The following is an 18538-nucleotide window of genomic DNA, read 5'->3' on the forward strand; positions in this document are numbered from 1 at the left end:
CCTGCCTAAGTTTTGTATTTTTAGTAGAGACAGGGTTCCACCATGTTGTCCAGGTTGGTCTCAAACTCCTGAGCTCAAGCAATCCGCCCACCTCAGCTGGGATTACAGGCGTGAGCCACTGCACCCTTCCTTTGTTACTGCAATTGTTTTGAATGGTCCCCTTTACAAGCCTATGAGATATCTGACAGTAGGAATTTTCCGCAGTAACTTCCTAGTCAACCATCAATATAAATAATTGCTGACTGCCAAGCTCTCCATAAAGTTCTAGCAATTGAAAAATTAATAATGCATAGTTCTTAATCTTAAGAGTTTCACAGACTAAGAGGGGAGAAAAAAATTTACAGTTGTGAGATACAGAGCAAAGCTAATAGAAGGGTGGAGACTCTACAAGTTAGAAACTGCTAATAACCAAGTTGTATTTTTTTTTTTTTTTTTTTTGAGATGGAGTTTCGCTCTTTTTGCCCAGGCTGGAGTGCAATGGCGCGATCTCGGCTCACCACAACCTCCGCCTCCTGGGTTCAAGTGATTCTCCTGCCTCAGCCTCCCGAGTAGCTGGGATTACAGACATGCGCCACCATGCCTGGCTAATTTTGTATTTTCAGTAGAGATGGGGTTTCTCCATGTTGGTCAGGCTGGTCTCGAACTCCCGACCTCAGATGATCTGCCCACCTCAGCCTCCCAAAGTGCTGGGATTACAGGTGTGAGCCACTGCACCCAGTCCCAAGCTGTATTTTAAGGGATAACTTTGAAAGGTGAACAAGTGGGGAAGAACATACCTGGATGAGGAAACTCATATAGAGCATGTATACAGGGGAGAAAAGTGCTGGGAGATAAGCTGGAGAGATGGGTTGGTACCTCATCATGGAGAGACTTTCATGCTAGGTTAAGAAGTTTACCCATGCCCAGGGTCGGGCACGGTGGCTCACACCTGTAATCCCAGCAATTTGGGAGGCCAAGATGGGTGTATCACAAGGTCAGGAGATTGAGACTATCCTGCCTAACACGGTGAAACCCCATCTCTCCTAAAAATACAAAAAATTAGCCAGGTGTGGTGGCAGGTGCCTGTAGTCCCAGCTACTTGGGAGGCTGAGGCAGGAGAGTGACGTCAACCCGGGAGACAGAGCTTGCAGTGAGCCGAGATTGCACCACTGCACTCTAGCCTCCCTGACAGAGCCAGACTCCATTAGAAAAAAAAAAAAAAAGTTTAAATTGTATCTAGTATACAAAACAAGACCAATGAAAATTGTTAGACAGGGAAGAGAAGTGATTAGACTGGTCCTGGATGGAGTAAATAATGGAGACTGATAGGAGGTCAATTAAGGTATAAATTGAGGGCCTGAACAAGTTGTGGGGTACTGTCAAATGTTTGTTCAGTGCATACCATTGTATACCAGGTATAGTACATCTTTTAAAAAAAACCTTGTAGTCAGCAGGTTAGATGACACTGAAAGATACAATGTGAGAATCTAAAGAAATTATAAGCATGTGGCCAGGTGCTGTGGCTCACTCCTGTAATCCCAGCACTTTGGGGAAGGCTGAGGCAGATGGAGCCCTTGAGATCAGGAGTTCGAGACCAGCCTGGTCAACATGGTGAAACCCCATCTACTAAAAGTACAAAAAGTAGCCAGGAGTGGTGGCGAGTTCCTGTAATCCCAACTACTAGGGAGGCTGAGACAAGAGAATAGTTTGAACCTGGGAGGTGGAGGGTGCAGTGAGCAGAAATTGTGTCACTGCACTCCAGCTTGGACAACAGAGTGAGACTGTCTCAAAACAAACAAACAAACAAGCATGGTGGGGAATGACTCCCAGAGTAGGTTATATTGAAGTTGAGAACTGAAGGAAAAATAAGATTTTAAAGATCTGAACTAATTTGAAGTACTTAGGGTATTTATTGTACATCCTGTATAATTCCTCCACACTCCTAAAGAAAACCATTTTCTTTTGCCCTCACTGTAAATCTACTGAAGCATCTAAAATAGTTATTAAATTTGAAAAAAAAATAATGTGATGAGGCCAGAATTAGGTTTCTCTCTTCTGTTCTCCCACATCACATTATCTTTGCATCATTCGCACACCATTATAATTACTTGAAAATTTGGAAGAGGTCCAAAGAATGGACAGATATTTAGGAGCGCCAGGAAGGAGACAGCACAAAAGGAAAGGAGGAGTATAAAGTCAAATAATTTAAAATGGCAAATGCTTTAGAAAGTTCAAATAAAATCTCAGGACTGTAATTTACTATAATTTGGAGGTCCTTGTTAATGATATGTTTGCAAGTTAAGTAAGAAATGCACAGTAGGCCAAAAATGAGATTGGACTTCCTATCAGAAAGCTTGGTTGAGAAGTGATGCTACAGAATTTTGTTTTTTTTTTTTTTTTAAATTAAGGAAGGGAGTGTCTAACAGGCAAGGAAAGTAACTTGTCACGACTTATTACCATGGATACATGTATTAGTAACTTATAAACAGTATTTCCTCTAGATATTTGCACATATATAATAGAATTAATGTTAGTACATTTCCCTTATCCCTAGGAAAGAATTACTGATGCATACAAACTCTTAACATTTACACTGGAGTGGAGGTGTATAAGGTATGAACCAGTCATTTCTGGTAATTTATTGGGATTAAGAGGGAAGGTTAGGACTGAATTCATTTTCCAAAGAAAAAAGTCAGACAACATTTATTATTTACCAGATTATCACTGGCATAGTTCAGCAATTTTTTTTTTTTTTTTTTTTTTTGAGACAGGGCAAAAACAGCCTGAGCCTGTTGCCCAGGCTAGGAGTGCGGTGGTGCCATGATGGTTCACTGCAGCCTCGACCTCCTGGGCTCAACTGATCCTCCCACCTCAGCTTTCTGAGTAACTGGGACTACAGGTGCGCACCACCACGCCCAGCTAATTTTTGTATTTTTTTATAGAGAAGGGGGTTTCACCACGTTGCCCAGGCTGGTCTCGAACTCCTGGGCTCAAGCAATCCTCCTGCCTCGGCCTCCCAAAGTTCTAGGATTACAGGTGTGAGCCACTGCACCGAGCTCCAGCAAGATTTTTACATTCTAAATTGGATTATATTTGTAATAATGAATGTCACTAATAAGAGGAAGTGCAAGTACCAATATGTTCTTTACAGGCCTCATACTGCTGTTTTTCTTTTCTTTCTTTTTGTTTTCATTCTTGGTCATACTGCTGTTTTTCTTAGCCATTTTTCTGGCCAAACTCCTCCTCACCACTTATTTTATATATGCTGATTACTATGCTGTACTACTAAATTTGGCTCTTGTCTTGCCAGTTCACACCTTTTCCTAAGGCATAATAACCATTTACCGCTTAATTTTCCCTTTTGTGCTCTATCTTGCTTGGGTGGTACAATAAAATTCCAGCTTAACCGAGTAAGTAAAATGGCTTGCCAATGATGATAAGGACCAGATTTGTTTGGGATATGTAGCAGCACAAATTTAAAAGTAAATAAATAAAACAAGCCTATCTCAATCCTAACTTCCAGACACTGGTCAGGGTGACTGAAAACTGAAATTGTTCATGCTAACCAACGTTTTACAGTTTCCACCTAACATTTTGTTCAGTTTGGTGCCTTCTTGTGCCTCTTATTTTTACAAACACAACTCAGAAGTCCTGATGACTTTAGAGACGGCACATCCAAGTTTTTACTCATTCCAGATATTTCTGGATATAGCAGGAATTTGAAAACCATTATGTAATTATTCTACCTGTAACATCTGCTCATCAGATTTTAATATTCAAGCCTTGTGGCTTCAAGTCATTGCCTGTAACTGATCATCTTTACAAATGCAAGAGTCCGCTGAAACTGTCTCCCACCCATTAGGGTGCTCATACTAACAGCTAACCCACTAGACCCACTACAAGATTCAGTATTTGTAAAGCTGAAAACGTAGTTGTGGCGTTTACATTTTCATTCCGATCGGCCTAGCCTTCGCTCTCTTCTCTCTTGGATGTTTTCTTGCCTTACCTGGTCTGAGAAAAAAATGTGCCGCCCAACCCTTGCAGAGTTAACACGGGGACGCTTGCCAGCTGCGTGCAGTCCCGGCGGTCTGGATACGCGGGGAAGTGGCGGCAGGAACGCCTGGGCCAGGCGCTGGTACGTTATCCCGTTACAGACGTTGGCCTAGTCCGCAGGTTGCCCCTGGAGAGGCGACGGGGACACCAGGCCCTCGACTGGCTCCGCTCCTCCGCGACAGGCTGAGGGAGACAAGCTCTCTTTCGCCTGGGGACGATCCAAAGTTTGGTGGGTCAGCCTTAGTCAGGGCCTACTCGCTGTCGCAAAGAAGGTCAAACTCACCTTGGGAAAGTACGCGCCGGGACGGTAGCTAGCACCATAACAGGCAGCCCCAGCGGCGTCTCCCAGGGTCAGCCCAGGACAGCCAACATACCCCGCCGCCCGAGAGCCGGAGGCGGGGCCGCCCCCTTCCCGGCAGGCTGCCGACTTCCGGACCTGCGTAGACGCCTATCTGCGCCTCCAGGCGCGCCCCTCCCCCGGCAGGCCGTTTCCCGGCATGCGCCGCGGAGGAAGAGACAGAGTCGACAATAACAAACCAAGCCGCGGCGGTGTCCGCGGCCCTGCCGAGCCCTCGGCGTTGCCTCAGGGTCCCCCAGTTGCCTGGGCCCCTCGGCTCTGACAGGCCGTGGCCCTCTGTCCCCCGGCCCCAGACCCAGAGCCGAGGGGCCTGCCCGCGTCCTTCTCCGCCCGGACCCCTCCCTCCTGCCTAGAGTTCGGGGCCGCGGCGGGCGGGCGCCCGGGACGCCGGCGGTTGTGTCGGCTTAGCGGTGCCGAATGGGCGGTTGGTAGCCGCCGCCGAGAACTAGGCGGCGGCGGAAGATGGTGCCGGGGGTCGCTGGCTCTGCTGCTGCCGCCGGCGAAGGAGGAGGCGCTGCCGGGTAAGTGTCGCCGCCGCCCGCGTCCCCTTCCCCCATCTGGCACAGCGGTCGCGCGGCGGGCCCTGGCACGGTGGGCCGGGGTCGCGGGTTTAAGGGTTCCGGCCGGCCCGAGCCCGGCCCACGCGTAGGTGTGTGCACCCGAGGGCCCTGGCGCCTCCCGCCCCGGCAGGTGTTGCCCACTGGCCGCCTTCCCGGCGTGAGAGCCCCTTTGGAGACAAAAGCGGTTCGAGTCGATGCTCCACCAGGCTGCGAGGGGTGTGGGTCGGGCTTTCTCGTTGCGGGGCTGCCTGCGGCTTTCTCGGACCGAGCCTTGGGATCCCTCCCTCTGCGCTGCCGGTCAGCACCCGGCCTAGTTGCCGGAGTGGCCGAGGGCGAGGGACGTCCGAACCTCCCGAGACACATCCTGACTTGTGCTCATCGCTGCCAGGGGTCAGCCCTTAATTCTGTGTTGGACTCGAGAGACGGGAGAGTGGAGTTTGGCCGAGGCCAAACGAAGCTCACCGAGTGGGAGGAACGGAGAGATGATGTCTTTGTCCCGACCCCAGAGTGCGAGGATCGGTATAAAGTTACTCCTAGGAATGACTCAGCCTGCGCCCGCCCCACGGATAGATTTGGGATGGGCGTGCACGCGGATTTTACAGCTTCCTTGGTAGAAACAAAAATGCAGTAACCAACAGTAGAAATGGCAGCTTCTGAATGGAATATCTCTATATAGTTTCTTCCACCGCCTGGTGGATGTGCTGTGTTTACTGTTTATGGTTTCGTAATCTAGTCTTTTCCATCATGACTCTTTGAAGTGTGGTCATACCTTGAAGTAGTGTAGACCTGGGTGCCAAAGAAGACTCATGTGCTCACTGTTGATAAAGAGTCACGTTACTACGAGACATTCAGCCAGATGGGAATGTTCTCAAGTCTGCTGCAAACATTTAAAGTGTACCTATTTGCTAACCATTTTATTGTGTAGTTTCTTAAATTTTTATGTTTTGATGAAGCTTTTATGATTTAAACGTAGGTTTGGACAGTTAGCAATTTAGGAAGATATTTAAATAGATTTAATTGTGTGTTTAATCAAGAATGTTATTACATTTTGGTAGACGATAAAAAAGAGGGTCCTTCCACTTCTGATCAGATAAAACTCTGAGAAGCCAAAGGACTACTGAGGGAGGTGGCTGATTTTATATTTTGGATTATTGGATCTATAAGCAGACCATTGCTAGGAATGTGAAAATATGTTCGCTTTTTATATTTGTTGTAACAGAATATAGCCCTAATGAAGATATTTTGTCAATAACATTCCTGTCATGTCTTTTAATGTTTGTGATTGTGTTCAAAACCTGGATAAAGTTTTATGCCAGGGATGCTGTAGGCACATAATGCTTATGTGTAGAAACCTCTGTTGATGGAAAGTGGATATTGATGTAGTTCATGTTTTTAAAGTAATTTTATTTGGTCTATTTTGAACTTTTTATAGTAATCAAGATATGATTATTTATGTACCTAATCCTTTATATGTTTGTTATTGGACGACAGGGAAGACAATGAAGCGGTACTTTTGTCCCTGAGTTTTCTTTTAGCTCTTGCTGCCAAACACAAGATCAGGATGCATGGCAGATTTACTGTTAGCAAATCAAGTTCATAAAGGCAGAGGACGCAAGACTTTTCGAAATTTTGAACCTAAAGTTTGATTGTTAGACTGAGAAAAGTTTTTAGACTCTTTTTAAGATTAACTTAAAAATTTTAATCATGCATTCAGCAAATATTTGAGTACCTACATGCTTTACTTTGCAGATGTGTATGTCTTATGAATATCTTTTTAAAAGAATGGCTGATAAAATGTTCTCATTCAGGTAATGATATTTTCTAACTCCAGTTACACTTTTCTTTTGTAGTAATACTGGCGTAAGACACTTAGGTGAAAATGTAGCAATCCCTTTCAACACACTTTCACGATTCTTTTATTATCTTTTTACCACTGTGATGTTTTTGAACTAGTTGCATGAGGAACGTAAAAATGTTTAAGTAATTATTCTTGAGTAGAGACAGGGTTTCACCATGTTGGCCGGTCTGGTCTTGAACTCCTGACCTCAGGTGATCGGCCTGCCTTGGACTCCCAAAGCCCGGCCACCGATTGACTTTTGAATAAAGGCCCAAGAGAAGTAAGGGGTGTAAGTGTGTGACTCTCTTGAAAGGAATTTTTGGTGGAAGAAACAGTAAGTGGAACGGCTCTGATATACATGGCATATACAAAGAAAAATGAAGTTACTGAAGCTAGGCTAATATGAGAGAGGGGATAGTATTGGAAGATTGCGGGACTCTGCATATCCAGGTTTGGAAGTCATGGTAAGGAAACTAATGTACTCTAATTCAGCATGTACAAAGGCCTACAGGTGAATTCAAGTAAACCTAGCATGGCTGGAAAGCAGTTGAAGCCAAATTCATCTCATTTATTCCTGAAATGCTGATTGAACCCGTGCAGCATACTCTTTTAGCTTCAGCAATGCAACAGTGAACAAGAAATACATATATGTCTATATATATTTATTTATAGGAAATGGGCAACCACTGGAAATTTTAGTGGACATAAATGACAAATGCAGATTACTTTGAGGATGTAGAATAGATAAAAGACTAGCCAAGCGAATTGAATAGTGCTAGGTTGATGAGTTTTTGCTTAACTCACATAGGAAAAAGGATGTAAAGATTACTTGTCTCTGATTCTTTAATTATTATCGACCAAATCAGCTTAATTTGACTGTAAACTGTACTCCCATTGTTTAGGGCCCTGAGAGGATGGCATTTCTTTCCATCCCTTTGTGAAGTTCCAGTTCTGTTGGATTACTTTTTGTAAATGCAGTACTTGAGTGGCTCCAAGTACCCTCTTTCCTGGGTTAATTTGTTTCTGCTTTCATAGCTGTTTAGTGAGTGCTTTGAGGATTGTGGAATAACAATCCTCACCCATTTTTTTTTTTCATCCATGATTTTTTTCCACCCGTGATTTTGCTCTTTTGAATTCTCATATTTTATTGGCTTGTAATTGTGCTAGGAGATGAAAATAATTGTGATCCATTTCCTTTTTTTGTCACTGATTTGAGACTGTTCACTCATTTTTTCCTTCACATTCCACACATTATACTTGTTCAGTAACTTTTCAGCATATCTGTTGAAATATTAATTCACTACCATATTATTATTATAGTAATATAATGGCTTTTAGTAATTGTTTTACTGCAAATGCCAGATTTGGGCAGGCTGGTTTAGTATTGTTATATGTTTATAGATAATCTTGGTTTAATAGAATGCAGCTAATTCTACATTTTCTTTTTTTCCCCATCTTCCCTGTGTTATGTAATTCTATATTTGATACATAGATAATTTTGGTTTTACTCTTAGATTCCATTATGAAATAAAACACACAACTAGAAAATTTTCACTAAAATCATGCATTTTGTGCAGTTTTTATAAATGATAGGGACACCAAAATGTGTAATGCATTCATATGTAGTAATACAGAAAGATTTCTGTTATTTTATGCAATTCAAGCAAAGTCCATAGTAGTATGTAGGGTGTTACCTTATTTTTGTAAAACCATATTGCCTGAGTATACACATATACTTCCTTTACACCTAGGGAAAAAAACTTCAGGGTGTACTCCAAAGTATTTTTCATTTTTGTTTTAAACGTATTCCTGTTCTGCTATTTTTACCGCGTTTGCTGTCTTTGGGCACTACCTTTATAAATGCTCGCTTCATTCTTTTGGTGAAATTGCTTGTCTAGTTTACAGACAAGGCATATATTTAGGAAGTCTGAACTTTTATGACAAAGGTTTTCTTTCAGGGAAATGTTAGGAAAATGCCTGACCTACTCATCTTTCATTCTTTTTTTTTCTTGGCAGAGAAGGGGTAGGATCAGATAAGAATACATCTGATTTGGGGAGACCGATGCCCAGTTTTCAGTCCCTGGGCAACCTAGACACTCCATTTGTGGAGGACATTATCTCCATTGATGCAGTAGCCCGTGACCCCTCAATGAGGGAGAATTGCTAATAATTGCAGTTTACAGAACTAGAGATCAGGCAAAATTATTTCCAATCATCTTTTCTCTCTGAAGGTTTTAGTCCACTTTAGGGTTATCTAAGTCTCGTGTTCTGTTCAGCTGGAAAGCATCTTGAAGATACTTGTATTCCAGGCACCTAGCAGTGTCTGGCTTATGTTAGATGCCCCCAAAATAGTGGATGAATAATGAATGTGTCCAGTTTTGAAGGTCAGAGATTGTCATTGGGGTGTCCCCCGTCAGCGTCTCATATAAGGAAGCAAATTCTGTTTTTTTGTTTGTTTGTTTTCGTTTTTTTAGGCAGAGTCTTACTTTGTTGCCCAGGCAGGAGTGCAATGGTGTGATCTAGGCTCACTACAACCACTGCTTCCTGGGCTCAGGTGATCCTCCCACCTCAGCCTCCCAGTAGGTGAGATTACAGGCACGCACTACCACTGCCGATTAATTTTTGTATTCTTGTAGAGGCGGGGTTTCACCATGTTGCCCAGGCTTGAACTTCTGGCCTGAAGTGAGCCACCCACCTCGGCCTCCCAAAGTGCTGGAATTACAGGCATAAGCCACCATGTCCAGCCTAATTCTAAGTTTTGACTGTATTAGAATAGTTGACAGTAAGGCTGGGATAATTGACTATCATCGTGGTGGTAATCTCTCAAGAGAAAATTGTAAATTAATCTCCAGTTGATAAGTTGGATAGATTTTAATGAGTATGTGAGATACTTTCTGATTCTTTTCCTCAAATATGGGTATATATGGATTCAGTTGTTATCCCTGTACATCTGGAAACAAATGCACTGGGATCAGTATATTTTTATTTTTATTTGTTTTTTTTAAGATGGAGTTTCACTCTTGTTGCCCAGGCTGGAGTGCAGTGATGCAATCTCAGCTCACCACAACCTCCAACTCCCGGGTTCAAGCGATTCCCCTGCCTCAGCCTCCCGAGTAGCTGGGATTACAGGCATGCGCCGCCACACTCAGATAATTTTGTGTTTTTAGTAGAGATGGGATTTCTCCATGTTGGTCAGAACTCCCGACCTCAGGTGATCTGCCCACCTCGGCCTCCCAAACTGCTGGGTGGCATAAGCCACCGCACCCTGTTGGATCAATGTTTTTTTAAATACATCTCTCTTCTCCCCTTCATTTATAGCTGACTGTATCCCAGGAGGATTTAGGAGGAACAGATGTCCTCATAATGAGAGATAGGTTTTTCCCCCCAGATAAGAGAATTCCTGCTATCTTATATTAACTACTTAAGAGTTCTGTAAATTCAGAGAAGGGAGAAAGAATACTGTAGGCCACCTGTGATAAGGGAAGACTTCCCAGAAGTGGTAATAGGACAATACTTGGACTTTTATTTGTTTTTTGTTTTTGTTTTTGTTTTGAGACGGAGTCTTGCTCTGTTGCCCAGGCTGGAGTGCAGTGGGGCGAACTCTGGGTTCACGTCATTCTCTCACCTCAGCCTCCCGAGTGACTGGGACTACAGGCTCCCGCCACCACGCCCGGCAAATTTTTTTGTATTTTTAGTAGAGACGGAGTTTCACTGTGTTAACCAGGATGGTCTCAGTCTCCTGACATCATGATCCACCCCCCCTTGGCCTCCCAAAGTGCTGGGATTACAGGCCTGAGCCACTGCACCCGGCAATACTTGGACTTTTAAAGATGAGTAAAATTCAAATAAGCAAAGATGGGGGTATTTTACCTGGCAGGAGTATGTAAAGTGAGGGTATAGGTTTGTCATGTAAGGGAATAGTTGATGATACTGCTACAAAAATAAACTGGGGTTAATTATGAAGTTCTTGAGTGCTGGAGTTTAATTAAAGTCATAATTGCCACCATTTTTAAAGCTGTTAGTATATTACTAGCACTGTAAAGGAGTCTGAAGTACATTATTGCTATCCTTCTCATCTCTGTGAAGGGGTACTGTTGCAATTTATAGATTGTTAACTGATGTGTAGAGGTTACCTGAGCTTCAGTGAGATAGATGGTATTCAAATACAAGTAAATTTTGTTCCTAAGTCTGCCATTTTTTATGTTAATCTAGCCTATGTCAAGTTGGCAAATTCACATGCTAAGAGGGGTGGGCAGATAGTGCAATTAAGTGAAACTGTCTGAGTACTGAACCAGAGGTGACAAGGAGAGTGTAGCTGTAAAGGAACCACAGATTTGTGCCCTGCTATAGGCAACAGTAAGGTGCTAGGGAAGATATTTGAGGGAAGCAGCCTGACTACCTTGGCTGTAAGTGTTAGGGAGTATTTAGGAAGGATTTAAGCAGGATAGAGATTTAAAGGCAGAGAGAAGAGGTTGCAGGCTCCTAAGTAAGGGTTATGTCATTGGAAAATGAGGGGTTGGATTAGAAAGGAAAGAATGGGTAGGACTTGGACAGAAATAACTGAAGCCTGGTCCACTGTCACTTTGGAAAGTTTGTTAAAAAAAAAAAAAGAAAAGAAAAATAACTGAAGTCTGAGGCAGTAGTAGAATGATAGTTTATTGACAATGAATCAATTAGGAATAGATGTGAAGGAAAAGCACCGAATTTAAATTTAGACATGTTGAGTTTGAGGTAACAGTAGGATTTCCAGTTGGAAATATGTAGCATCAGTTACTGCTAGTTCTGAACTCAGAACAGAGATCTGGATCAGTTAATAACAGTAACTGATGTTTATATTTCACTTTATGATTTGCATAACTTCCATATATGTGTAGATTATTCGTTAGATCGTGATCACAACCCTATGAGACAGGTACTTTTTCCTTTTTGTAATCAAATGAAAAAACTTGTTAGGTGAAGTCAGTCCAGGTCACATCGGGCCAGGACTTGAATACAATTCTTTTGATTCCAAATCTCATGTTCTTTTCACAGTTCTATTCTCCCTCTTCTGTCTACATAAAGCTAACAGTTGGGGCGTGGTAACTCATGCCTGTCTTCCCAGAACTTCCAGAGGCCGAGGTTGACAGATCACTTGAGGTCAGGAGTTTGAGACCAGCCTGGTCAGCATGGCGAAACCTTGTCTCTACTAAAAATAAAAAAAAAAAAATTAGCTGGGTGTGGTGGGGTGCCTATAATCCCAGCTACTCTAGAGGCTGAGGAGAGAGAATCTCTTGAACCTGGGAGGCGGAGGCTGCAATGAGCTGAGATCACGCCTCTGCACCCAGTCCCTGGGTGACTGAGTGAAAGTCTCAAAAAAAAAACAGTTGGAAGACTAAACATGAATGACCATTTAGGGAAGGCTAGATTTAGAATGGGAGTGGAGCAGAACTCCCCTAGGACCTCAGATTGGGACTGAAATGGGGAAAGCAGGTGGGAATCTTTGTCTTGCTCTCTTGATGGGACTAACTCTTCTGGGGCAACAAATTCAGGTTCTTTATTTCTTTGTAATGTGTAGGGTGTCGTCTTTTTTTTTTTTTAATGGATATAAGTTTTTTCCCATCTAATTATAAATGTGATTTTTTAAAAAAGTGGGAGAAAGTAAAAGTCAGCATCCAGAGATAGCCAGTGTTAAAAAGATTGCTATTAAATTGATCCAGACTTTCTAAGTGCTTGTATATACATATGTTCTCCTCTGCATTAGTTGTAAAAATAAAATCCACAAACAGAATCACATAATATACACTATACATTTCTTTTCTTACTGATCAATATGTATAGATCGAAGCAAACATTTTTAAATGTCTAAAATTTGACACCTTATAGGGTTGTGTCATAATTTATTATTTTTTTAGAGAGAGGATCTTGCTGGGTCACCCAGCTCCCAGGCTCAAGCAAACCGTATCCACCTGCCTCAACCTTCTGAGTAGCTAGGACTATAGACATAATTTATTTAACCAACCTCCATTGATAGTTTTTAAATTTATCATTTTTAAAAGTAATAGTATAATGAAAACCATTGCATATATATATACCCTTGTACACTTGTCTCATTCTTTGCTTCCAGTACAGTCCCACAAGTAGAATTGCTGGTTTGTACATTCTAAATTTTGATACATAGTGCCAGATTAAATTTCCTTAAAAGTTGTACCAGTTTATATTTTTGTCAGAAATGTGCCAGTGGACCCACTGTTAATCTTGTCAACACTTAGCACTTATTTTAATCATCAGTAGTAATCTGAAGGGTAAAAAGTGGTACCTTATTGATGTTTTAGTTCTCAGTAGTGAATATGTACCTCCAGATAGTTTATTTTTCTTCATGTTATGGATAGCCATTTGTCATAATACCATTGCATGAAAAGTTGATCCTTTCTCCCGAATTTGAACTCTCGCTGTTATTGTGTAGATATACGTGTGTATGTATGCATATACATACACAAAGATCAATTTGGATCTGTTCAGTTTCATGCATTATGTTTATTAATGTACCATGATTCCTACTAACTTGTTAACTACCGTGTGAGTTATGAGTATGTTTGACATGCTTTGACAATTGTTCTCTCATACGAAGTCTCAGTATATATGGTAGGCAGTTTATAGTAATTCTTAGTGTGCAGAAACTAAAGACTGTTTAAGCAGAGGGTCAAATAATTTAAGAAAATGTTGTTTCAGTTGTTGAGTTACTAACCTGTTCCTTTTAATTTAGAATTGGCTTGTGTTAACTTGTATAGTATTAAGTATGGTTTCATTTTATAAAAGTTAAGAAAGGACTTTATATAAAACGAGCATCAGGTCAAATTTTAGGAAATCGTGACGATTTGGTGAAAAGTAATACTTATGTACTAGGCTTATATTTATATAAGGCTTATAAAGTTACTTTATAATTCCTTGAATAGCAGTTGATTTCTATGCTTCTACCTTACTTAACAACTTACTTAACAATTACATGCAATAACTTTAGTTCTAGATCATAGAGATTCACCCACTTACAGGATTTAATGGATTTTACGTAAATTAGGGGGACATGTACATAATAAGCATTCCCAAAGTTGTAAGTTAATAAAAGAATTAGCAGATGTTTGTTTTCTTAAAAGAAATCATTGGTTTATTAAGTTTATCCTCTTAAGTTTTTAGTAATGTGATCAGTGAGGGTAAACTGTCAGTTCCTAGTTGGAACTTGATTTTACATATCCTTTTATGTTTTTTTTAATTTTTTATGTTTTCATGTCACCTTTGTGTGAATTCTTGTCCATTCTTTCTCAGTCTAACTTTTGCATACCTCTCTTCATGTTAGTATTATTGAACTTCTTGGAAGGCAGGTAATGTGCTATTGATTACTCATCGGCACTAGCACCCAATAAATTTCTTAAAATTAGTGTTTGTTCAGTGTGTTAGACTCATGTTTAATATATTATTTGACTATTTATAGAAGATCAGAAGAATCTAGTGTACCCCTTTATGTTTTAAGATGAGGAAACTGAGATTCAGAGAAATTGGATAACTCCTCAAAAACCGTAGGAGTAAAGATGTGAAGCTACGGCTAAAAACCAGACCTCTTATTTCTGCCCAAGTATTTTTTATTTCAGGGTGACCAAATAAATATTTGGTTACTAATGTCCCTTTTTGCTGAATGTTTTTAACAATTGTGACGTACAAAGGAGAAAATTCAGCTTCATGGATCATTTTGATAGCATATAGAAGTATGTAACGTAAAGTATACAGTCTAGTGAATAAATAGAGACAGTGTTCCTGTGGATTCTCTTTGAGCAACTTTCTTATTTTACAGTTTTGGTTGCTGTAGTCCTTATCCATGGTTTTGACCTCAAACATTTATTGACTCTTTACTATCCCTAGGTAGTATGTTAGGCATTGAGGTATAATATGTCATGACCAAATTTTTTTTTAGCCATTTGCAGTACAGCTTGGGCAATGTAAGTTATTTGGCAAGTGGTAAAAAAGTGTAGCAGGGCATTTATTTATGTTCTGAATACCAATACTTATTTGAATAGTTCAAATTTGAAGTATAGGCCGTCATTACTTCAGGAACAAGACCACTGACAGCCAGTACATTAAGGAAGACTTTGCGACAGAATATTTGTGAGTTCTTGGTTACAAAATGGAAGCTGTGGAATGACATGAGTAGAGGCATGAAAATCCATTTATCCATTCACCTCATTTCAGGAGATGAACCTAAATGGTGTGGAGCTTCGTGTAGGGGCCCAATTAAAGGAAATAGTGGAGTGTCAGTCTAGGGAACTTAGACTTGAATAGAAGTTATGACCCAATTAAAGGAAATAGTGGAGTGTCAGTCTAAGGAACTTATAATTGAGTAGAAGTTATGAAGCATTTTTAGTTTGGGGAGAAATAAAAACATTAAAAGAATGTAAGATTATGTAGTTGGTGGTGTCATCTGAGATGGAATCCACAGCTAGTAGGTGCTCAGATAGGTAATTGTTAGAGCCTGATATGCAGTAGGAAGCTCTGAATTAGATAGCTTAATGGAAATAAAGTGGAAGAGAGGATACACATACTTAGTAACTGTTTATGTGGAACCAAGGAGTACTTATTCATATATGATGTTAAAACATATCAAACCAAGTTGATTACTTTTTTTTTCTTTTAATATAAGATACTGGGAACACATTGACTGATAAAGAAACTGCCGAAAATTAACTACTTGCATGTGGTCTCTCTCTGTTACTAAGTTACTATTTGGATTCTGCCTTGTCACTTGCTTAGAGTACTGCTAGTAGAACCCCAAGAGTACATTTGCTTATGAAACCCTGTTTATTCAACAGATGCTTTTGAGTGCTTTGTGTTGTGTCACAGAATTACTTCCTGTCCCTAGAGAACATTTTTGGATTATTTACTGTGGTTTCTTTTTTTTTCCTGCAACAGCCATATGAGGTGGGTATGATATATATCCCCATTTACAGATTAGAGAATGGAAATTTAGACAGACGTGTATTGATGAAGAAAGTTGTTTTATTGTTTTATCTACATTTTTTATTTTTCTTTTCTTTTTTTTTTCTTGAGATGGAGTCTCACTCTGCCAACCAGCTGGAGTGCAGTGGCATGATCTCAGCTCACTGCAACCTCCACCTTCTGGGTTCAAGTGATCCTTCTGCCTCAGCCTCCTGATAGCTGAGATTACAGGCGAGAGCGACCACACTCAGCTAATTTTTTTATTTTCAGTAGAGGTGGGGTTTCACCATGTTGGCCAGGTGGGTCTTGAACTCCTGACCTCAAGTGAACCTGCCTCAGCCTCCCAAAGTGCTGGAATTACAGGTGTGAACCACTGTGCCTGGCCTGTTTTTTTATCTACATTTCTTTACCTGATAATAAAGCCATGCAGCTCATGAATCTTCTGGAGAAGATTCATTCAATGGAATTTTATAACTTTGACTTAGATTACACAAAATTGGTCTTTATACAGGTCATGTGATATTTCTTTTAATAAGAGAATTTAAAACATTAGCATGAATAAGTATATTTTACTCATCCTGGTACCCGTACAGAGTATTTAACTAATTTTATAAACCATACATTTCAATTAAAATCTGACCAACTTTTATTTTGCTTACACAAAAATCTGTATTTCCATTCACTTACTGCATACAATCTGTGAAATATAAAACAACCACAACAACAGCAACAAAAAACTTGAATGGTTCAAGTCACAAACAACTTGTTGTGTAATTATTACATGACCACATAAAGATTAATAATCCAGGGTTGAAATAACAGTTCAATATAGAAATAGCTTTTTTGGCTGCGCAAGGTGGCTTGCGTGCCTGTAATCTCAACACTTGGGGAAGCCGAGGCAGGTGAATTACCTGAGGTCAGGAGTTTGAGACCAGCCTGGCCAACATGATGACACTCCATCTCTACTAAAAATACAAAAATTAGCTGGGCATGGTGGCAGGTGCCTGTAATCACAGCTACTTGGGAGGCTGAAGCAAGAGAATCCCTTGAACCCAGGAGGTGGAGGTTGCAGTGAGCTGAGATCACACCATTGCACTCTAGCCTGGGCAAGAAGAGCAAAACTCCGTCTCAAAAAAAAGATCTGGTCCTTCGCACATTGTTATACACATAAGGTTGTGCAGCCCTTTGAGAAAGAGACCAGTTGTGTGTGTTTCCCTAAACAACTGACTTGAGAGTCCAATTTATACAACTTACCTTGTAGAATCTTTAGTAATTAGGCACTTTGGGTATCACCTAGGTCAGCCTCCCTCTTAATGCAGTGACAGGTCCAGGGAAATTAAATTCAAGTAAAGATTTGACTTTTCATTCCTGTGGTGATTGTTGTTAAACATTAAGATTGAGAGTGTAGTCTGAGAATAAGAAAACCTTGAATATCCTTTATATTGGTTAGGCATTGGTGGAAAATGAAAGTTTGTTTTGTTTGTTTTTGTGTATACGTGTTCACTTATAGGAAACTGTAATTTTCATTATTGGCAATTGTTTCCCTTTATTTAGTAAAGCATATTTAGTGTTTATGCCTTGCCATGGATACAGAGTGGTCACTCTGTGTATTAGACATTGTTTGTATGTTCTGCTCGTGTTAATGGATTGGCCGCAAATAAGATATGCCAGTGACCAATAAGATGTACTTAGTCCAGACTTAATTAAGAAGACATTGCTGATTTTGTTTCTTTTCTTTTTGCTTTTTCTAAAGATAGAGTCTTACTCTGTTTCCTAGGCTGGAGTGCTGTGGCACAGTCTGTGCTCACTGCAGCCTCAACCTCCCAGGTTCAAGCCATCCTCCTGCCTCAGCGCCTCCCCACCCCCACCCCCTGTAACTGGGGCTACAGGTGTGCGTCACCACATCTGGATAATTTTTTGTATATTCGCAGATATGGAGTCTCACCATGTTGCCCAGGTTGGTCTGGAACTCTTGAGCTCAGCAATCCATCTGCCTTGGCCTCCCAAGGGTGCTGCCAGTGCGCCCAGCATGTTGCTGATTTTCTTTAAGACATAATGGGAAAGAAAATTTCTCAGCTCTGTCTTACCGCAGTGAAAGACTGCCTTCAGAGTGTTTCAGTTACCTCTTCCCATCAGTATGAGAAAAGATGAGTGTGAGGAATAGGTAGAGGGAAAAAAATTGAAGTTTTTTGTGTAGCATGAATTATGTGAGGCGGTTATATAGGTAATTTCTAGGATGCATATAGCTCTTGTATAGGCACTGTGCCAGTAGGTAGATATTAGAGTTGACATGGTTCTTTACAGTAGCCTTTTATAAAATGGACTTGCTTTGGTGAAACAGCTCCTGGCATCGTTCAGACATTTTTATCCTGTTGTGTGGGTGCAGAAACACTGGGATTGTTCTATAAGCTTTCTGTTTTTGTATTTTTGTAGTTTTTTTTTTTTTTTTTTGAGACAGAGTTTCACTCTTGTCACCTGGGCTAGAGTACAGTGGCGCAGTCTCGGCTCATTGTAACCTCTGCCTCCCGGGTTCAAGCGATTCTCCTGCCTCAGCCTCCCAGGTAGCTGGGATTACAGGCATGTACCACCATGTCCAGCTAATTTTTTTTTTTTTTTTCCCACTAGAAACAGGGTTTCACCACGTTGGCCAGCCTGGTCTTGAACTCCTTGACCTCAAGTGATCCACCTGCCCTTCCCTTCCAAAGTGCTGGGATTACAGGCATGAGCCACCATGCCCGGCTGCATTTTTATAATTCTTGCGGAAATCAAAAACACAGAAAGATAGGCAAT

At 41.1% G+C, this 18538-nt stretch overlaps 1 protein-coding gene across 3 annotated transcripts in view; it reads left to right on the forward strand.

The window, feature by feature from the left end:
* Positions 1–4077: 4077 nt before the first annotated feature.
* The window catches only part of RB1CC1 (RB1-inducible coiled-coil 1), a 95399-nt gene continuing 80938 nt past the window's right edge, over positions 4078–18538 (forward strand). For all 3 annotated transcript variants that reach the window (XM_011937602.1, XM_011937603.1, XM_011937604.1), the window contains exon 1: positions 4078–4911. Coding sequence is in view for 1 of the 3 variants with exons in the window: in XM_011937604.1 (XP_011792994.1) it covers positions 4853–4911 (59 nt within the window). In the remaining 2 variants the exon portion in view is untranslated. The remainder of the gene's footprint in view (positions 4912–18538) is intronic.

The sequence above is a fragment of the Colobus angolensis genome, unplaced genomic scaffold, assembly GCF_000951035.1.
Source record: "Colobus angolensis palliatus isolate OR3802 unplaced genomic scaffold, Cang.pa_1.0 Scaffold166, whole genome shotgun sequence".
Lineage (NCBI taxonomy): Eukaryota > Metazoa > Chordata > Mammalia > Primates > Cercopithecidae > Colobus > Colobus angolensis.